General features: G+C 45.1%; 1 protein-coding gene across 1 annotated transcript in view; it reads right to left on the bottom strand.

Moving 5' to 3' along the window:
* Window positions 1-20,677: 20,677 nt before the first annotated feature.
* Window positions 20,678-22,364, bottom strand: part of kdm6a (lysine (K)-specific demethylase 6A) — a 40,119-nt gene continuing 38,432 nt past the window's right edge. Inside the window, exons 27-30 of the mRNA XM_061088296.1 lie at window positions 22,120-22,261; window positions 21,899-22,025; window positions 21,649-21,819; window positions 20,678-20,989 (exon numbers count right to left, since the gene is read on the bottom strand). Of these exons, the coding sequence (XP_060944279.1) occupies window positions 20,963-20,989; window positions 21,649-21,819; window positions 21,899-22,025; window positions 22,120-22,261 (467 nt within the window). The 3' untranslated portion in view covers window positions 20,678-20,962. The remainder of the gene's footprint in view (window positions 20,990-21,648; window positions 21,820-21,898; window positions 22,026-22,119; window positions 22,262-22,364) is intronic.

Raw genomic sequence — 22,364 nt, 5'->3', positions numbered from 1 at the left:
CACCAGCACCTCCCCCCCCCCAGGCTGCTCCTCCTCCTCCTGCTTGATCTCCTCTGTCTGCTCTCCTACCTCCTACCTCCTACCTCCTACCTCCTCCCTCCTACCTCCTCCCTCCTCCCTCCTACCTCCTACATCCTACCTCCTACCTCCTACCTCCTACCTCCTACATCCTACCTCCTACCTCCTACCTCCTACCTCCTACCTCCTACCTCCTACCTCCTACCTCCTACCTCCTACCTCCTACATCCTCCCTTCTCTCTCCTCCCTCCTCACCACTGACACCTCTATTCTCCCTCTACATCTTTGATCCTGTTGCTCCTCTCTCTCTCTATGATGGAGTGACATGTTCTCTCTCTCTCCTCTCTCTCTCTATGATGGAGTGACATGTTCTCTCTCTCCTCTCTCTCTCCTCTCTCTCTCTATAATGGAGTGACATGTTCTCTTTCTCCTCTCTCTCTCCTCTCTCTCTCTATGATGGAGTGACATGTTCTCTTTCTCCTCTCTCTCTCCTCTCTCTCTCTATAATGGAGTGACATGTTCTCTTTCTCCTCTCTCTCTCCTCTCTCTCTATGATGGAGGGACATGTTCTCTCTCTCCTCTCTCTCTCCTCTCTCTCTTTATGATGGAGGGACTTGTTCTTTCTCTCCTCTCTCTATGATGGAGTGACATGTTCTTTCTCTCCTCTCTCTATGATGGAGAGACATGTTCTCTCTCTCTCCTCTCTCTCTCTCCTCTCTCTATGATGGAGTGACATGTTATCTCTCTCCTCTCTCTCTCCTCTCTCTCTTTATGATGGAGGGACATGTTCTCTCTCTCCTCTCTCTCTCCTCTCTCTGTTTATGATGGAGGGACTTGTTCTTTCTCTCCTCTCTCTATGATGGATTGACATGTTCTATGATGGAGTGACTTGTTCTTTCTCTCCTCTCTCTCTATGATGGAGTGACATGTTCTCTCTCTCCTCTCTCACTCTATGATGGAGAGTGGAGTGACATGTTCTCTCTCTCCTCTCTCTCTCTATGATGGAGTGACATGTTCTCTCTTTCCTCTCTCTCTCTATGATGGAGTCACTTGTTCTTTCTCTCTCTCTATGATGGAGTGACATGTTCTCTCTCTCCTCTCTCAGTCTATGATGGAGTGACATGTTCTCTCTTTCTATGATGACGTGACTTGTTCTCTCTCTCCTCTCTCAGTCTATGATGGAGTGACATGTTCTCTCTCTCAGTCTATGACGGAGTGACATGTTCTCTCTCTCCTCTCTCAGTCTATGATGGAGTGACATGTTCTCTCTCTCTCTATGATGAAGTGACTTGTTCTTTCTCTCAGTCTATGATGGACGGACATGTTCTCTCTCTCCTCTCTCAGTCTATGATGGAGTGACTTGTTCTCTCTCTCCTCTCTCTCTCTATGATGGAGTGACATGTTCTCTCTCTCCTCTCTCAGTCTATGATGGAGTCACTTGTTCTCTTTCTCCTCTCTCTTTCTATGATGGAGTGACATGTTCTCTCTCTCCTCTCTCTCTCTATGATGGAGTGACATATTCTCTCTCTCCTCTCTCTCTCTATGATGGACGAACATGTTCTCTCTCTCCTCTCTCAGTCTATGATGGAGTGACATGTTCTCTCTCTCAGTCTATGATGGAGTGACATGTTCTCTCTTTCTATGATGGAGTGACATGTTCTCTCTCTCTCTATGATGAAGTGACTTGTTCTTTCTCTCAGTCTATGATGGACGGACATGTTCTCTCTCTCCTCTCTCAGTCTATGATGGAGTGACATGTTCTCTCTCTCCTCTCTCTCTCTATGATGGAGTGACATGTTCTCTCTCTCCTCTCTCTATGATGGAGTGACATGTTCTTTCTCTCTCTCTCTCTATAATGGAGTGACATGTTCTCTCTCTCCTCTCTCTCTCTCTATGATAGAGTGACATGTACTCTCTCTCTCTATGATGGACGGACATGTTCTCTCTCTCCTCTCTCAGTCTATGATGGAGTGACATGTTCTCTCTCTCTCTATGATGATGTGTGACTTGTTCTCTCTCTCCTCTCTCAGTCTATGATGGAGTCACTTGTTCTCTTTCTCCTCTCTCTCTATGATGAAGTGACATGTTCTCTCTCCTCTCTCTCCTCAGACGGACTCGAACCCTTGTCACCGTGGCCCCCCCGCCCCGTGTGCCCCCCCCCACCGCCCGGTGTGGCCCCCCTTGCTCCTCCGGCTGCTGTCAGTTGCTCAGTAGGCAGTGTAGATCCTGTGTAGTAATCAGCAGCTACATCTGGCTACTGGGTCTCTGACGGCTCGGCCACTTCCCGAGCTAACGTGCTAACGTCCCGCGCTCACGCTGGCTGGTGACACATTCCTCTCCTCTGATTGGCTGCTACGACAGGGGGGCTAGATCCTGTGACCCCACAGACAGGATGTGCTCTGTGTCACAACTCCACAAGGGGCCCTTGTCAAGGTTTTCTTGTTGGTCTGTGTGTGTGTGTGTGTGTGTGTGTGTGTGTGTGTGTGTGTGTGTGTGTGTGTGTGTTTCACTCCTTCCTCTTCTGCCATTCTTCTTTTAATTCTCCCTTTCTCGCTCCTGCTGTGTGAGCTCCTCTTTGTGTGGACGTCCTTGGTTCAAGCTGTTGAATTGAAACCAGAAAGAGGAAAAAGCCTCATTGATGCACGACGTCTGAAAACCTTTGCTTTGTCCTGAACCTGGCATACAATGTAGATTTCTGTGTGGTTTAATTCTACAGCTACATTGTCTGCTGGGTTTCTGGCTAGCGATACAAGCATCTGTGTTATAAACCTGCAGCGCTGCAGACGGTGAGTGTTCCTCCAATGTCTGACCCTGACAATTCAATAAAGAGAAATATTTCACGCTGATTCCACTTAGTGAGTCGTACTGTCGTTTGTCAGACTGAATACCACATTTAGAGAGAGAGAGAGAGGGTGAGAGAGAGAGAGAGAGGAAAAACATTTCTGAGGAATCTGGAATCTGCAAAATCTTAATTGATTCAGTGTTGCCTCTGTGTCCCAGGAGTTGACCCCGAGCAAGAGATGCCAGGAATATTCCAGCAGCTCAGCACAAAAGCCGCTCGTTGTCTGTCAGGCGGCTGTCAGAGCGCCGGCTTGTTAGCGGGACAGCACTGTCTCCCCTGCAGCCAACACACACACACACACACACACACACACACACACACACACACACACACACACACACACATACACCTGGGATTATACCAACATATTTCCCACAAGCCGTGTTTTCAGAGACATTCGGCTGCACTGCCTCACAACACAGAATCCATCCACCGGTTTGTTTTCACTTCACGAAGCGTTGGAGGAAAAGACTCAGAGCTGCAGATTCACTCAGATTCAATTAAAGTTTAATTGTCGGTCTAATTATTTCTGATGGCAGCCACACACACACACACACACACACACACACACAGCCTGGTGCTGCAGGTGAGAACATGTGTGAAGCAGGAGCTGAGACGTGTCTGGTTCCAGCAGGAGGAGAAGAGGAGAAGAGGAGAAGAGGAGAAGCAGAGGAGCTGAGTCCTGTCACATCCAGGGAACAGGAGGAAACACAGAATAATGAGTCTCACGGCTCAGAGGAGGAAAGACACCGAGCCTCCTCACAACAGCAGCATCCACCTTCTAAATAAGAGACGGCTTTTCATTCAATCATCAAGGTTTAATATGTGTTTAATCTTTAAGTGTTTCTCTTTACACACACACACAGATTGTTAGTTTGTACGATTTCACAAAACAACTGAAATCGGTGAAACTTCAGGGAAGAGGAAATGTACGGATTTTATATCCCAACGCAATCTTTAACATAGAAAGAAGATAAACATATACATATATGTAATTTTTTCAGGGAATAATTCAAGTTTGATGAACATCAGGTATATTCAGGAGGTGGATGTGTCACAGATAGAATATGAATCGGATTCTTATGAATTTAAATGTGTTTTCATGAGGGGACTTAAATGTATAAAGAGGAAACTGATAAACTTGCTCTGCTTCGTTAGTGACTGAGCTCACAAATCACTTCATCTCAGGAAACGCAAAGAGCAATTTTTGCACTTTGAAGACGATAATTTACCTTAATTTGAATTTATGATCAGAAGAAATAATTACAGCACTGAACGGTGCACACACAGAAAAACACACACACACTCTCACACACTGACGAGAATGTGAGGATTGTGTTGAGATAAACATGAAAAAATGTGAAATGAGCCTCAAGGTAAAACGATTTCAATCGTTAAAAAACAAGACTCACACAAGATGAAAAGGTTTGATCACATTTCATCAGGAAATATCACAGATCATATAATAATATTCTGTGTGTTATCAAATAAAACACAAAAAAATTGTGTTGCTGCGTCGATGCGTCCACTGGAAATAGATTTCAGTTGATACAAATTATATTAATATGTCGGAAATAATGAAAAACAAGATACACGTGTTGATAAATTCAGGGTTTTTTTAGACAAATATTTCTGTAACATGTAATATTTGTTTTTTTTGGATAATTTGTTCTGCTCTGAAGCAGCTGACTCATTTCCACCGTCAGTGTTTCATAATCATTATATTCTTGTATTATATAATTTGTCTGTTTATATAAAAGGGACAGTGAACATTAATAAATACAACTGTAAAAAGTTATATTTTTCATCTGTAGTCACATGGACACATGTTACAGGAAATAAGAACTTACAGATTCACAGAGATCATTTATAAGAAGAAGAAGAAGAAGAGCGGAGGAAGTGAACGTCCTTCAGAACAACACGTTCAGGTTCTATTTAAAAACACTGAGTGTCAATATCTGAGCAAAACAATCAAATGAGACTTGTTAATGTTTATGGAAATATGAACCAAATAGAAACACTGATTTAAACAAGCTCAGCAACGACTCACACGTCAAGACGAGACGCAGCAGGAGAAACAGGAGCAGAGCAGGAGATGTGAAGAAGAAGAAGAAACCGCCAGGAGATGATGAAGAGCTCCCAGTGCTCCCACTCAAACATGTGTCACTGGCCTGGTTTGTTATGTCGGAGGATTCATCACAGGCTGAAAATATCAAAGCAAGAAAACCACATTTCACATGACATATCATTTAGATGACGCTTTCATCCGGAGCCTCTTAAAATAAGTGCAACAAAGACGCCAACGCCAACGCCATGACTCAGCAATAATCAGAGAATAAATAGGAGTCTGTTGCATAAGAGAATATGATGCACATGTTCTTTTACTTAAATAATTCATGTATATTTAAATACTGATGTATTGTACTTTTACTTGTACTTAAAGGTTCAGTGTGTAGAATGTAGTGACATCTAGTGGTGAAGTGTCATTTTGCAGCTGAAAACAACAAGATAGACAGATAGATAGATAGATAGATAGATAGATAGATAGATAGATAGATAGATAGATAGATAGATAGATAGATAGATAGATAGATAGATAGATAGATAGATAGATAGATAGATAGATAGATAGATAGATAGATAGATAGATAGATAGATAGATAGATAGATAGATAGATAGATAGATAGATAGATAGATAGATAGATAGATAGATAGATAGATAGATGGATAGATAGATAGATAGATAGATACATAGATATTATGTAATGGCAGCAACAGTATATATAATAATAATAGTAAATATAATAATAATAACATGTATAAATTTGTATATATACAAAGAATATACAAAGAGTATGATATAATATAATATGATATATAGTAGAGGTATAAATATTAGAGTATTTGACTATACAATAGATAATATAATATACTATATTATTTATATATTATATACACTCATAGTATTTTTACGTACAATTTAGTTGAAACACACGAGTGAACAAATCACTATGATTATTGTTATTGTCAGTTTCTGTGAACAGATCATTTCACCTAAATGTGACACGGGACCTTGAAGAAAATTTCTGTCTATTTATTTGTACGTTTATTGAAGTAAAATATTTGAATTCTTCCTCCACAGCTGCCGACTTGTGTTTTACTTCAACAATAAAATGATGAATTCATTCCCATTAGAAAACACAACATTCTACCTGTTTTCCTTTCATTGGCCTCTCACGTCAGCACTGACACGTGACCTCTACACACGTGTTGTGTTCACCTGAACCTCGACTCACACGTTCACCTGACCCGTGACCCAGAGGCGACCACCCTGAAGCCCCCCCGCTTCCTGCAAACCATCCTTACATCAGGAAGGACGTGAGACAACCCGACCTGCCAGATGTGCAGATGGATAAAGACACAAACCTCGTCACACAAACATGTTTTCTGAGCTCTGGGCTTTGAGTTGTGTGTATTTCCCGGGCGAGGGCGAGTTGAGTGAAGCAGGTCAAACCTTCAGGTGCAGCCATGAAAACGCTGGTTGTGTGACGCTGAGCCGAGTGGGAATCCCAACAACGCCAGTGGCTGCTACTGGCCTGTGATGGTTGCTTTCATAAGCTGTTGATGACGTGCGCGGTGTGAGGCCGGCGTGCACGACTGTGGGAACAGAGAGAGACAAGCGTCCATCGCTTTGTGTAAACGCTTTCAAGGAGGACGGGTGGAAGGTGAAGGTGGCGTCTGTGATGTCATCAGCCGGCGCTGTAAACACTGCAGGAAGTCATCCGTCAGCGAGGAGGAAGAGGAGGAGGAGGAGGAGGAGGAGAAGGAGGAGGAGGAGGAGGAGGAGGAGGAGGAGGAGGAGGAGGAGGAGGAGGAGGAGGAAGCCAGCAGCAACAAGAGAAGAAGACGGTTCCTCTGATTGTTTCACCGTCTGCAGAACAACATTTATCAGCATTCCCCAAACTCAAAGTTTCTGAGTTTATTCGACTCAGTGAAGGAACCTGGACGTCTGACGAGCTTCAACAAGACTCGTTCTCCAACGTTCACTCACAGGAACCCTGCAGTGGAACCACAGGCGAGTGAAGGTGGACGACTCCAGAGACGAAGACAGAACCTTCCTGATATTTCTGCCATTTTGAACATTTGGAGCCAAAGTTCGATATCTCCTCAAACAGATGTTTGTACAGAAGCTGATTCATGAACTGAACTGCATGAGATGAGATGAGATGAGATGAAACTTTATTAATCACACACCAGAGAATTTCATCAGACAAGTAAGAATGAGACACACAAGAGAATTTAAATATAATAAAATTCCAAAGAATACAAAACAATTTTTTCAAGAAAATCTAAATAAATCCAGAATGTGTGGATAATAAAAACATTTCACTACAGAAAAATAAGTGAAAAATTTGTATGGAAACAAAATTATTTCAGCAAAGTGCAGTGGTGCAGGATGATGCTCGAGAATGTAAAAGTGTATTTGTGCACAAGGTGACATTGAGAAAAACATGTGGAATAATATGAAATGATATGATATCTGATAACACACGACAGAAGAAAACGACAAAGAGACAAACACGTAGAAGACGCCGACGAGGATGTGAAGAGAATTCGTGGAGATGAGAAAATAAAAACATCTCCACAGCTGGATCAACATGTCACGTCCGGCCTGCGGCTCCTCACCTGACGCTCCAGATGTTTCTGTGTTGTTCTGAACATCTGGGTGAGAATCTGCTGCTGCGTTCTCCAGGTGGGAAACACAAACTCTGTGGAAAGTTCAGACACAAATGTGCAGACGTTCTCTGGAGATCGTGTCTGAAATCTATCAAACAAAGGAACATCAGCTGTGAGCTTGTGTTCCTCTTTGTTCCTCCTCTGCTTCCAGCTGCAGTGGAACCTTCAGGAGATCTCAGAGCTGCAGCAGAGGCAGCTTCATGAGGAGGTGTCTCCGGGTCAGGACGTGTTCCTCTCCTCTGTGGGTTCCTCATCTCCACCTGCTTCTCTCTGTGACCTGCAGCCTGACCTTCCTCTGGAGCTTCACCGGTTTGGATCTGAATCCTCGGAGGAGTTGGGTCTGAACTTCTCTCTGCTGCTGATGGTTGACATGTCCACCTACGTCCTGGAGACGCTTCTTCACCTGCTGTCAAAAAAACCTTTTCCTTCCCTCAGTCGATCCGGTCGTTTGACATCTTCTACTGTTTCTGTTTGTTTTTTAAAAAGTATCTCGCTGTTGATTTTTCCATCTTCAGGTCGTTTTGAACTCTTCACTCCTCATGTTGACAGATTCAGTCTCTGAGAGTCGAGTTACTGTCCAGAGACACTGACTCAGAGAACCTGTAGAACCTGCAGAACATGTGAGGAACCCGTCAGGAACATGTGAGGAACCCGTCAGGAACATGTCAGGAACATGTGAGGAACATGTGAGGAACCCGTCAGGAACATGTGAGGAACATGTCAGGAACATGTGAGGAACCCGTCAGGAACATGTGAGGAACCCGTCAGGAACATGTGAGGAACATGTCAGGAACATGTGAGGAACATGTGAGGAACCCATCAGGAACATGTGAGGAACATGTGAGGAACCCATCAGGAACATGTGAGGAACATGTGAGGAACCCATCAGGAACATGTGAGGAACATGTGAGGAACCCGTCAGGAACATGTGAGGAACATGTCAGGAACATGTGAGGAACCCGTCAGGAACATGTGAGGAACCCGTCAGGAACATGTCAGGAACATGTGAGGAACATGTGAGGAACCCGTCAGGAACATGTGAGGAACATGTCAGGAACATGTGAGGAACCCGTCAGGAACATGTGAGGAACCCGTCAGGAACATGTGAGGAACATGTCAGGAACATGTGAGGAACATGTGAGGAACCCATCAGGAACATGTGAGGAACATGTGAGGAACCCATCAGGAACATGTGAGGAACATGTGAGGAACCCATCAGGAACATGTGAGGAACATGTGAGGAACCCGTCAGGAACATGTGAGGAACATGTCAGGAACATGTGAGGAACCCGTCAGGAACATGTGAGGAACATGTCAGGAACATGTGAGGAACCCGTCAGGAACATGTGAGGAACATGTCAGGAACATGTGAGGAACATGTCAGGAACAGCTTTAGATCTTCATAATGAAAACAACACCAGGTTCACTGACAGTTTCAGACTCTTCATCAGTCGAGATGCAGGTGATTCACTCGGGGACCTACAGGTTATTTCTGCAGCTCTGAGGTCAGAGGTCACGTGTCAGATTCCAGTTTCTGCATCAAACCTCCAGCACACGAGCTCCTGGACGTGACCCGGCCTGATCTCAGCTCTGAGCTCGGAGGACGGACACTGACTCCAGCCTCAGATCCACATTCTGCTCGGATCTGCTGCAGGAAAACGCTGACGATGCAAAAAACTACAAACGTCGGCTGTCAGGTCGAGACAGATGGACGGACGGCCAGCTGACCCCTCGCCAGCGTGTGACACCACGGTCTGGAGGAGCAGCCGGGGACAGAGAGGGAGACGTCAGGGAGAGACGGGGGGGAGAGAGAAGGGGGGAGAGACGGGGGGGAGACGGAGGAGAGAGAGAAGGGGGGAGTAAGTGGCCCAGCAGCGAACAGCAGAGATGACATGATGGAAATGAGGAGCACATGACAGGAGGCTGGAAGTGTCTCTGCTCCATTTGTTCTGCATGTGTGTGTGTGTGTGTGTGTGTGTGTGTGTGTGTGTGTGTGTGTGTGTGTGTGTGTGTGTGTGTGTGTGTGTGTGTGTGTGCTGAAGAATGTTGAGGCCCCCATTTACCTCAGTAATGACATTATAAGCACCTGACGTCTGTGATTGACACGGACCGGGGGGGGTGTGGGGGGGGGTTTCCTCTGCCTTGTGACCAGAGAGTTGTAGGTTCGATCCCCAGCCTCCACTAGACCACACGTCCAAGTGCACGCAGGGACAATTTGTCTTTCATGCGTTGACCGTCGAAGGACATGACGTATAAACTCTGCTGTGGAAAGATCAGTGTTGTTGTTTCCAGCTCCTCCACACGGCGTCGGCCTCATCACCAGAAGATCTGGAATCTCCTCGTGTTTCCAAGTGGACGTCTGCGCCTTTGTCTGCGTCTGCATCTGCGTCCATGTTAGCAGACGGGACGTGGACCGTCAAACAATCTAAGTAGACGATAAATAAATGTGCCTTTGTCTGCGTCTGCATCTGCGTCTTGGTCTTGGTCTTGGTCTGCGTCTACGTCTGCGTCTGCGTATGCGTATGCGTCTGCGTCTGCGTCTGTGTCTGTGTCTTCGTCTTCGTCTGCGTCTGTGTCTGTGTCTGTGTCTTGGTCTTGGTCTTGGTCTTCGTCTTCGTCTTCGTCTTCGTCTGCGTCTGCGTCTTCGTCTTCGTCTTCGTCTGCGTCTTTGTCTTCGTCTTCATCTGCGTCTTGCGTCTTGCGTCTTCGTCTTCGTCTTTGTCTGCGTATTGCGTCTTGCGTCTTGCGTCTGCGTCTTCGTCTGCATCTGCGTCTGCGTCTGCATCTTTCATCTTCGTCTTCTTCTTCGTCTTCGTCTTCGTCTTCGTCTTCGTCTTGCGTCTTCGTCTGCGTCTGCGTCTTGCGACTTCGTCTATGTCTGCGTCTTCCTCTTCCTCTTCCTCTTCCTCTTCATCTGCATCTGCGTCTTCGTATGCGTCTGCATCTGCGTCTTCGTCTGCGTCTGCGTCTTCCTCTGCGTCTGCGTCTTCGTCTGCGTCTGCGTCTTCCTCTGCGTCTGCGTCTTCGTCTGCGTCTGCGTCTGCGTCTTGCGTCTGCGTCTTCGTCTGCGTCTTCGTCTGCGTCTTCGTCTGCGTCTGCGTCTGCGTCTTCGTTGTGTTTGGCTGAATTAAAGCTTCTCCTTCTGGGTTTAATGTTGCAGCACAAAACAGGTCACTGTTAAACATATAATAGATCAATTCAATTTCCCTATATGAATCCTAAAAGTCTTTTTGACCTCAGCCGTCTCTCTAATGTTCTTCCTCTGAGGCGGCTGCATCATTTCAGTGAGTTGAAGACGAGTGATGAAGACGAGTGATGAAGACGAGTGATGAAGACTTCAGCGTCTGACTCGTGGGGTCGTCCGAGCTCTGAGTCCATGGAGGTCTGAGGACACACTCCTGCTGAGGGAGATATATTTTCAGTTTGTGTATGTGTGGGGGGGGGGGTCGCTTTCTTGTCTCACCCCCCCCCCACACACACACACACACACACTCTCTCTCTTTTCTCTCCCGACAAGGAGTTAGTCGTTCTGTTTCAAGAGGTTTTGTCTCCTAGCAACCACCTCGTACAATAAAACATGGTTCTGTGTTTCAGAGTGTGTGTGTGTGTGTGTGTGTTTGTGTGTGTGTGTGTGTCTGAGTGTGTGTGTGTTTGTGTCTAGGTGTGACTCATGTTGTGGGGACCTAAATCTGTTAAAGCCACTTAATGGAGACCGGAGGAGAAACATGAATTATTACTGTGATGTTACGTTTCTTTACGTTCACTAAAGACATTTCAGAATAAAACTCGACGTTAATAAACTTCTGTAAAATCCAAGAAGCAAAGTTCTCTCAAAAAAACCTAGAAATCAAGTTAGATGGAAGTTGAGTAAGTATTAGTTCTCCAGGAAATCATTGTAAGTCAATGTAATGTCCTCTGAAGTCATGGAGAGTGTGTGTGTGTGTGTGTGTGTGTGTGTGTGTGTGTGTGTGTGTGTGTGTGTGTGTGTGTGTGTGTGTGTGTGTGTGTGTGTGTGCACTAATCAGCTGAGCACGCTTTTTCCACTGTCGTACTGTCGTTGGTGAGTTTACTCTCATGTGGAAACCTGTTCCACTCCTCTTCCTCCCAACACACACACACACACACAGTGACACACACACACACACACACACACAGAGTGACCCACACACAACCACACACACACAGACACACACACGCTCTTCATTCACAGAGGACAGCACTTCCTCTCTGGCTGGACGTTACATAAGCGTTCGAAGCTGAATGGAAACTGGTGATAAGCTGCTGTTCCATCACGAGGACGGGGGGGTGGGGGGGTGGGGGGGGGGGGGCAGTGACCACGAGCGCCTGGGTGGGACAGACTGTCCGTGGGTGAGTAAACGGGGGAGAACATCCTCTCTCCCCCCCCTCTGACAGCTCCTCTCTCCTGGAGTCTTCCTCCTCCTCTGAGCTCCTGCATCAGTTTCTATGCAGACGACTACACACAATGAGTTGGACAGTGAATGTGTGTGTGTGTGTGTGTGTGTGTCCTGGTGTGTCTCTGGTGTGTCTCTGGTGTGTCTCTGGTGTGTCTCTGGTGCAGCCGGGGGGACTCTGTTTCCAGTTGCACCAGACGAGCTTCTCCCCCCTCCGCCCCCCCCCCGGTGTTAAAGCTCAGCAGTAAGCGTTTCCCACTTCCTGTGCAGCGCTGATTCAGCCCGGAGGAATGTACGAGTCCTGACTCACACTTCCTCCTGGATGTGACACAGCTTCCTCTCCTGCGCCAACTGATTTGGCCTTTTCCCTCCCCCTCCCTCCCTCCCTCCCTCTCTCCCTCTCTCCCTCCCTCCCTCCCTCCCTCCACCCATCCCTCCCTCCCTCCCTCCCTCTCTCCACCCATCCTCCCCCCAGCCCCGGCCCAGGGTCTGAGAGGTGACCCCGAGTGGAATGAGTGAGTCCCTGGGATGTTTGCACACTGAGCGACCGGCTGAGGACGGACACGCCCCCTGGTCTCAGTCATCGAGCGTCTGAGTCATTTGGATTTAATTTGTTCCGTCTATATTTAGCGTCTCCGGCCTCGTGGTCACTGACAGGAGCCGGACCCACGAGTCATGTGACGTGAGGAGCAGGTGAACAGAAGGTTGGATCAGAGGAACAGAACCGAACTGTGGAGCTGATCAATGATTCATGAGTTAGGATCAAAGGGATCAAAGGGTCTGTTCCAACCTGAAGAAAGATCCAGATCCACCTGATGTCAGATTAATACAACACATGAAAACTATTTCTCTTAATTGATTAATCACCCTTTCTGGTATTAAACCTTCCTCCTTCTGTATCTCACATAACTTAAGAACATTCATCTGATCAGATTCACACTTTTCTCAGGTTTTCTAAAGATCCAGTTTCAATAATAAAGTTAATGTGGTTTCTTTCCTATTGAGCCATGAAGATATCATTTTAGTTTTTATGATATTTAGGGTTAGGGATTTGTAATTTCCCCAAATTCAACCCAGATTTATTCTCTTTTAACTTGTTGTTAAATCGCTGCAAAAAAACAATGAAATTCAAAAGCAGCTTGTTTAAATCTGAATAATCCAAAGAACCAAAAAGTGCAGTTTGTGGATCCAGAGCAAAATGATGAAATCTTTTAAATGTGTATTTTTGCATCACAAAGTTAATTCCATGAATCATGTGAAGTCTCGTGTGTGAATAGAGGTAAAAGAGGAATAGACTAATAACTGGGATCATGATGGGAAACAGAAGCCGCAGCAGAATCTCTGGTTTCCTTTCATCAGGTTATGAAAACACTCGTTCGTCCTTGAAACTCCGACGTCAGAGAATAAATCGTGTTTATTGAATTTCAGTTCAAAAGCTTTCAGAGACAAAACAACAGAGATGATGAAAACACATTCATTCACATTTTAACAGATTTTAATACTTTAAATCTTTAGGTTGATTTATTTCATGTTTTACAGTTTCACTATTTAAGTCATTATCATAAACATAATTATTAAAATTAAAGGATCCTAACGAAATCAGACTTTTACAGACTCCGCCCCTTACCTGTCACCTTTCACCTGTGAAGATCTCATCCAATCATCTGATTCACTCTGATCAAATCATAAGTTCACATGAACAGACTCCTCCCTCTGATTTGTTTTCTTTCATTGGAATAAATTCATTTTTTAACCTGGAGTGAACGTTCTCGTCACTTTGTTGATCTCAACACTCGCTTGTCTGAAGTGTTTCAGAGACGAGACAAGGTTTCAATGAACAGGTTTGGATTTTCAGTCGCTTACTTATAAATATTGAATCTTTAATGTTAAAAAGAAAACAGAAAAACGTTCCTCTGGACAGAAGAACATCTCAGCAGGAGGTCGTCTCCTCCTCTCGTCTACTTCCTGCGACGCAGTGGAAAGTTTACCTTGTGACCGAGGTGTGTGCTGCTGTGCTGATTATGCAAACATCCCGCAGCCAGCAGGAGTCCACACACACACACACACACACACACACACACACACACACACACACACACAGACACACACAGACACACACACACACACACGTATGCATGCATGCATTCACTCCACTCATACGTGACGTCACGTGCAGCAGGTGCCTGCGTGTGTGTGTGTGTGTGTGTGTGTGTGTGTGTGTGTGTGTGTGTGTCTGTGTGTGTGTGTGTGTGTGCACGCCTTTGGGTTGCTTGCTGTGTTTACACATAACAGTGCAATCGTTAGTGTGAGTGTATCACGCGTCAGGGGAACTCTGGGAAACGGCGAGCGCTAAGAGGAGCTGGTGATGTCACTCAGTCATAACCAGGGAGCGTGTTGTGTAACACCTGCGTCACTGTGCAGCGGGACGACAGCAGGTCGGGGGGGCCGGCTGCTTCACCTCTAAACAACATCTGTCACACTGAGGTCAGCTGGTCGCTGGAGGCCGGCGAGCGAGAGGAGCCGGGAAGCACCGAGCGTCCGAGGAGCCGAGGACTGGAGGAGAAAACACTGAGGGATGTTTGTAGAGGGAAGTCACACAAGATCAGAGTCAGTCTTCCTGTAAAGCACACACACACACACACACACACACACACACACTCACACTCACACACACACACACACACACACACACACTCTCACACACACACTCTCACACAGAAAGAACAGATCATAGTGTAAATTATCATTTTTCTTTGATGGATCTTCGGCCAATCAGAGCTCAGACGTCTTGCACAGGTGAAATTAATTGAATATTGAGCTGATCCCTGAAATAAAATAAATAGCAACAATCCTACATGGCCTCAAAATATAAATATATAAATTCTGAATTCAAATGCAGGAGATGATTTGATTAATAGAGCTCCTTGTCGTCCGTCTTCTCCGCCTGCATGTTAACTGTTTCTCGTGATTCTTCTCGCTGCCTCGTGGACGCAGAGGAAGAACAGAGAAGAGAAGTTCAGGCTCTGAAATGTGCTAAAGTCCTAAAGTTCCTCTGAAGGTCATCTGAAGGTCATTGAATCTGTCTCTCAGAGACGAAGGTGGACCCGCTCCGACCTTTCCCATTACCTTTAGCATTTCAGTTTGTTGAGAAGATTCTTTACCAATTAAATTCACATGAGGATGAAAACATGGTGTGATAACGGTTATGTTATGGTTTGTTGTGGTGGATGTTGTGTTGTGTATGTTGTGGTGTATGTTATGGTTTGGTGTATGTTGTGTCACACTATGTTTCGGTGCGTCACAGTAACACAACTCTTCTCGTTTGTTTCCTCACCGCAGGAGAACGAGCAGTTAAATCATTTTTCCTCTGCACATTTCCAACGTGTGATTCAGCTCTGAGCTCCACTGCCACTGGTTCACCCTGAAGCTCTGAAGGTTGATCCTTCACAACAGGAACATGGACGCACCACGAAGAGGAAGAGGAGGAGGAGACATCACTGACCTTCATCGTGTCCTGTCCCAGGAACAGTTGGATATCACGTCTCTGGTGATGAAGCTCTGGAGGAGACAGGACATCGGTCAGAGACGTGAGATGAAGTTCATGTTCCAACTGGATCCACCTCAGATGATCAGATGGATCCTCGTTAATGTTTCACTCCAGGAGAACCACACGGTCTCACTGACAGGATGGAGAGAAGAGGAGAGGAGAGAAGAGAGAAGAGAGAAGAGAGAAGAGAGAAGAGAGAAGAGAGAAGAGAGAAGAGAGAAGAGAGAAGAGAGAAGAGAGAAGAGAGAAGAGAAGAGGACTCCCACGGGGTCTGGATGAGGAGGTGATGGAGGAGATGAAGATCATGTTCCAACTGGATCCACCTCAGATGATCAGATGGATCCTCGTTAATGTTTCACTCCTGGAGAACCACACGGTCTCACTGACAGGATGGAGAGAAGAGGAGAGAAGAGGAGAGAAGAGGAGAGAAGAGGAGAGGAGAGAAGAGGAGTCACAGTCTGTATGAGGAGATGATGGAGGAGATGAAGATCAGTTCTTCATCATCTTCATAAAGTTCAAATGTCCGTTTGTGTATCTGGAGAATTATTCTGTGTTCATAAAAATACAGTTGAGAACAAACTGTGGCTGTGTTTCACTAATCTCACACACAGACACACACACTCACACACACACACACACACACACACACACATACACAGACACACTCACTCACACACACACACACAGATCACGAGACGCTGGTGGATCTAACTGGATCCTTCCTGTGACTCACGGCTCTGGAGCCTCACACTCATCCTCAGGAATCCAGGGACTTTCACCACGTGGAGAACGTGTTGCTGCTGGAAGGAGGAGCAACGTGTGTGTCACAGATGTTTGTGAATGAACACACACACACACACACACGCCCACACACACACAGACACACACACGCCCAAACACACACAGACACACACACACCCACATCTATTATATCACTACAGTTCACACAATGTTTTTATTCTGTAGCTGCTGCAAGTTAAGATTTAATAAAGAAAGTATATATTATATATTTAATCATTATACATCAGTGTCTTCACTGTTTGCTCCTCACAACCTCAACTTGTGTTTTACTAATAGTTTATTAAAGAACTTTATTTTATACTTCTTGTATTTGTTTGTTACTATATCGTTTTTTATTGTAAATATTCTTCAGTGTAGTTTGAGATGAGAAAGAAAATAAAGTTTTAAATCTCTATTCACAGGACGTTTTATTGTCAATACAATATAAGAAAAAGTTATGAGCAATAATCATTAGATATGATGATGTATTTCACATATTAACATTTGTGATGTGACTGAGTCAAATAAAGTCAATTTTGTAACTATACATTTAAATTATAAGCTATAAACTCTCTTTTCTAGTTGATAAAAGTTGTGACATGACTTTGACATTTTAATATTTAACATTAAATATTTAGTTCAAACTAAATGAGCTGAAAGTTTAACTCTGCCTGGTTCACATTAAATAAATTAAGAAACACTACAGAGAAATAAATAAAAATAAATACATGTTTCTAAAAGGAATATATAATTATATATATTTATATATATATATATATATATATATAAACTTAGAGTTTCAGACGTCCTGTCACATACTTTCTGTTTTAATGCTGCTTCAGAAACTTTCCCCAAAAAACCAACACTTCCATAAATCACTTGGTCGGGGGGGTTTCTGTACGTCCACTTCCTGTTCTCAAACACTCGCATGTGTTTCCTGTGAGTCACCGAGTGAAGAGTGAAAACAAATATCAACGGAATAAATATGAGCTGAGTCACAAGTGACTAAGACAAGAGGAACACACCTTCAGCTTAGATGTGTGTGTGTGTGTGTGTGTGTGTGTGTTTGTGTGTGTGTGTGTGTGTGTGTGTGTGTGTGTGTGTGTGTGTGTGTGTGTGTGTGTGTGTGTGTGTGTGTGTGTGTGTGTGTGTGTGTGTGTGTGTTACAAATACAAGTTAGCTTCCATCTCTCTCATAACTACAGTGACATCTGCTGGCTCCTGGTTAAACTGGTTCTTGTGAATGAGAATCCTGTTTTCAGTCAGAACGTGTTCCTGAAACGTTCTGCAGGTTCTGAACGTGAGAACGTGAACGTCAGAGTCAGCAGCTCCAGATGTTTTCTGGAACTTCTCCTGTAAAATGTGTGTAACAGGTCAGTGAGTCCATGTGAGGAAGCAGCAGGACGATGTGTGGAAGCTTTCCAGTGAGCAAGTGGACGTGTGGACGAGGTTTCTAACACTTGACGTGAAACTGGAAGAACACAAAGATCCAAACTCTGTGTGAAGAATTTTAAGAACATCAGAGCAATTAAACCTGTTCACTTATTAAAATGATCAACCTGAATATGTATGAGAGTAAAATAACTGATGGATGAAAACAGGTCCTGGTGTCCAGCTGTGTTTCTCTGTCTCTCGTATAAAAACGTTCCTCTTGGTATTTTCTGAAATGTCACCTCCTCACTGTAGAAGGTTCAGTCAGAGGTAACCATGGAAACCGGTCGGCTCCGATGAAACCCTGAACATTGAAAAGCATCATGAATAAACAGGATGTGTGTGATACATGTTCTGAGGTGCGTTCAGTCACATGCAAACTCCTGTGGCTGTGATGAGAGAATAAACTGAGTTCAGGACTCAGAGTCACAGACTGAGATCATGAACCATCACTGGGAGAGAAGACATTCAAGTGAAGGGAAACACTGTTGAACGATTCTGAAATAAAGAACAGAACTGTTGTTATCAGATTATTGTTCACGCAGCTCAAAACCAGTGAATCTAACTCCATCCTCTCAGCCTGTCCACTGCTGCAGCTCCTCTCTTCAGCCTCCGTCTCAAACACCTGGTTTGAGCTCCTGTCTCTTTAAGAGAAAACACTGAACCCATTCCAGAACAGCGGAGGAACACTGATGTTCTAGTTCTTATCTTGAAACCACTGGAGAAGAGCCACGTGCACGATGAGCTTCTTCTAAACTAATCTGATGAAATCTATTAATTATTAAATGAGTCAGTTTGGTCCTTTCACTGCCGGAGGAAGGAAGCGGCGTCTGTTCCTCTTTCTCAAACCGACCAACGCTCACACTTCCTCTTCTCGTCTCCAGTGAATCGAAGCTTCATCAGGTTGTTTAAAGAAAACTGAGCCTCGTGGTTTAATGGCCTCACGTGAGGATCGGACCTGGAGCGGATCACAGACACAAACATCACATCAGTGTTTGATTCCTCCGCTGCTCTGGTCTAGATGTTAGTTCTTCATTCAGATGAAACCAGTTCCCCGCGGAGCGATGCATCATGGGGATGTGTAATGAGGCGTTGTGTGTCTGTGGCGCTGAAGGGATCAGGACTTCACACGGTGTGAGATCAGGACTCGGAACAACAGGCAGCTCGGAATGATGTGCAGGAGAACCAGGGGGGGGGGGAGATGAGAAGTCGGGATGTTTCCCATTGAACCGAACGCGACCAGAGAACCAGGAACTGAGCTTCTCCAGACTCGTCTTCTCTTTGTAACGATGCTCGTGTTGCAAAGAGGAATAAATAAAAGGTTTGTTTTTCAACGAGTGGTTTGAAGCAAACGATCTGATTCGTCCTCTGGGGAACATGAACGTCCGTCAAACGAACAACTGGTGGCAGATGTGGACGTGGGCGGAGCTGAGTTTAGAGAAAGTTGTGCTTTGTGTTTCTGGTTTGTTGTGTTACATTGTAATAATGATTTTTTGTGTATAAATGAATAATACAATATCTAAACGTCCAAGGCCCCAAACAACGCCACTGAAAAATGTCTGTTCAGACACGTTAACTTCAGGTTGAAGATGAAGATTCAGGGACGACTTCAAAAAACTGAAGTTGTGGAACAATAAAACGTATTAAAGAGGACGGAGTTAAAAATTAAACTGTTTGTCTCAGTGTCGTTGGCTCATGTGCACATTAAACAAGTTTCTGTTATTAAGTCTAATTATGACGTTATTACAGTCTCCTTCTGATTTCCCTTAAATAACAAAGTATAAATTAGTTATTTAATTAAAAAAACAAGACTCCTTCTTCTGAATTTGTACATTTTCTCTAATTGCATAGAGCCAAAAGAAGTTAAGGTTTAGAAGTTGTGGAGTGTTTGTCACTCAGAGCTCAAACCTGCTTCAAGGTCAAACTGCACTAATATTCACACTCATAAATGTCAACACATCCATGAATGATTCTGAGATCAGAGCAAATGGAAATAAACGTCCTCACAAGTTTAAAGAAAGTGAACAGATAAAACCTCCTGGGATCAGTAACTGGTTTTCTTTAGTTAATGTTTCATGATTCTAAGTTTGGTGTGAATCCAGTCGGGAGTGATTTCATATTCCTGCTGACAAATAAACCAACGGAGGTGAAAGAACAAGTGAGACAGAATCCTCCTGAAGAAGTGGAGTCGAGCTGCAGATGTAAATAAAGACAGTTTTTGTTTATTGACGCATAAAACATCCTTCAAACAATAAACCCATTTCCAGGTCAAAGTCTCTGTACAACGCTTACTAAGCAGTTTTATTTATATAGAAAACGTACGAGGGGCCGAGTTTAAAAATCACACAGCTCCTTCAAATTCAATGGCAGGTACTCTGGAAAAAAAAAAAATTACAGCATTCCATCAACAAATATTCTCAAGCAATAAATATGCATTTTATAAATAGTGTAAATTTACATCAAAATAAAAAAACACAACTGAAAGTTCACTCTTCTGTCCGTGTGCAACCCTTTGATTCTGTGACTTGGCCGTTTGTCTGCGTGTGAAGAGAAAGAAAAACTGATCTCAACAGAAAAGGAAAGTGGGTGAAATGTTGTAAAGAAATGTGTCACTCAACTTTTCACATTACAAAACAGTTGTTAAATGTTTTCCTGACTGAGGTGTCGGACAGAAACACCCGCTATGCTAATGACTCGTCTGATGGGGGGGGAGGGGCAAGCTCTGGGGTCACGCCCACAAACTGAATCACAAAAAATGGAAAAAGAAAAGGATCAAGTCAGTAGTCTTTGTGTTGAAACTTAATATGTACAAAACTTTATTTCATCATTTTTCCTCTGGGATGCGTGTGCATGTGTGTGCGTGTGTGTGAGTGTGTGTGTGCGTGTGTGCATGTGTGTGCGTGAGTGTGTGTGTGTGTGCGTGCGTGTGTGTGATTTCTAATGAAGTCCAGCAGTAGAACAGTCAGGTCAAGACGACAGAAGGAGCTGCCGTCCCCCTCCAGGCCACCGGGGGGAGGCACACCCCTCTGGGCAGGTTGCATAGACACACAGCTTTCACGCAGCTGCCTTGTGGGGGGGTGGGGTGGGTGGGGGTGGGGCTACAGAGCGCAGTGGGAGGACTGCCGGCTTTAACTTCCTGAATATCAGAGACAAAGAAACGTTTCCGGAGAAGGTTCCTGTGGCTCCTCCTCTTCATCAGGAGGACGACGGGAGGGGCGTCGCCTGCAAGAGAAGAAGAAACGTTCACATCCTTCAGGTTTAAAAACACACACTGTGAATAAAGATGGACGACACGTCTCATCCTCCAGAGACATGTGGACACGACCGAGCCAATCACGTCGTCAGGAAATAGTGCTGAGTCATAATGTGGAGGTCCTGTCGATTCACAGTTCGACCAATCACGAGTCAGACTCAGCTGCCTGATTAAAACCTGACTCAGCAGAATCATGAACATCTTGAACTACATGAAATCAGGCTTCAATCTATAACTCTCATTAATCAGATGATATTTACTTTATTAAATATTTGTTTCCTGCAAAGATCTCAACACGTCTCCTCTCGTGTCTGTTCACAAATCAAAGATTCACTTTGTCCTTAAGAGCAAAGAAACCGAATCAATTATCAGAAACAGTTTAGTTGTCGATCACTGATTGGTTAATTGTTGCCGCCCTAATGGAGGAGGTGTGGTTTATGAGCTATGCTGCAGACGGCCACCAGGAGGCGCCGGAGAAGCTTCAGCGTTACGTCGTCTTTATTCAGTCTGATTCAAACAGAGTCCTGGGATCTGACTCGTGTTCGAGCTTCCTGTGTCACTTCCTGTGTCACTTCCTGTGTCACTTCCTGTGTCACTTCCTGTGTCACTTCCTGTGTGGGACACTTACGAGTGTGAACTGGTCGTACACCTGCATGAGGTCATCGTGCTTGTACTGCTCCAGCACCACGAAGTTGTCCAGGTTAGAGCTCCCCCTGCGGGCGCAGTCCTGGCAGTGCACCACGTACGTCTTCCTGCTGTTGCTCTCGCTGGTGACGAACAGGAGGTCGAACACTTCCACCTGAGCAGAGGGGAGAGAGGGGTGAGACACAGGAAGTGGAGCGGCAGCAGACAGGAAGTGAGAAGGTCGGGCCCGGTACCTCGCAGATGCTGCAGTAGTGCGCCGGCTCGCTCTGCGTGCGCCCGTGCCAAACCAGTTCCTTCCCGGCCGCCAGGAGCAGGTCCCGCTGCATCTGACACTGCTTCAGAGTCCGTAGCAAACAATACCTGACACAAAGAAAACACACAACACAACACGGGTGAGTTCACAGAAACACACAACACCAGCACAGGAGTCCCAGAGGAGGAGGCGGAGTCTCACTTGATCATCTCAAAGAGCCGGTGGTCGGACACCTTGATGTTCCTCGCCATGTTCCAGGAGAGGTGGATCATGGGAACGATGGACTTGACGCTCTGCAGCTTGTTCCACTCGTAACGCTCCACGGCCAGTTTGTACTGATGAGCTGAGAGACACAAAGACACACAAAGACACACAAAGACACACAAAGACACAAAGACACACTCGTTTACAGGTTGTGAAGACCAGGCCGACGGACTCTGAACCGT

Source organism: Limanda limanda, chromosome 16 (assembly GCF_963576545.1).
Source record: "Limanda limanda chromosome 16, fLimLim1.1, whole genome shotgun sequence".
Lineage (NCBI taxonomy): Eukaryota > Metazoa > Chordata > Actinopteri > Pleuronectiformes > Pleuronectidae > Limanda > Limanda limanda.
This window is presented reverse-complemented; position numbering and strand designations above follow the sequence as displayed.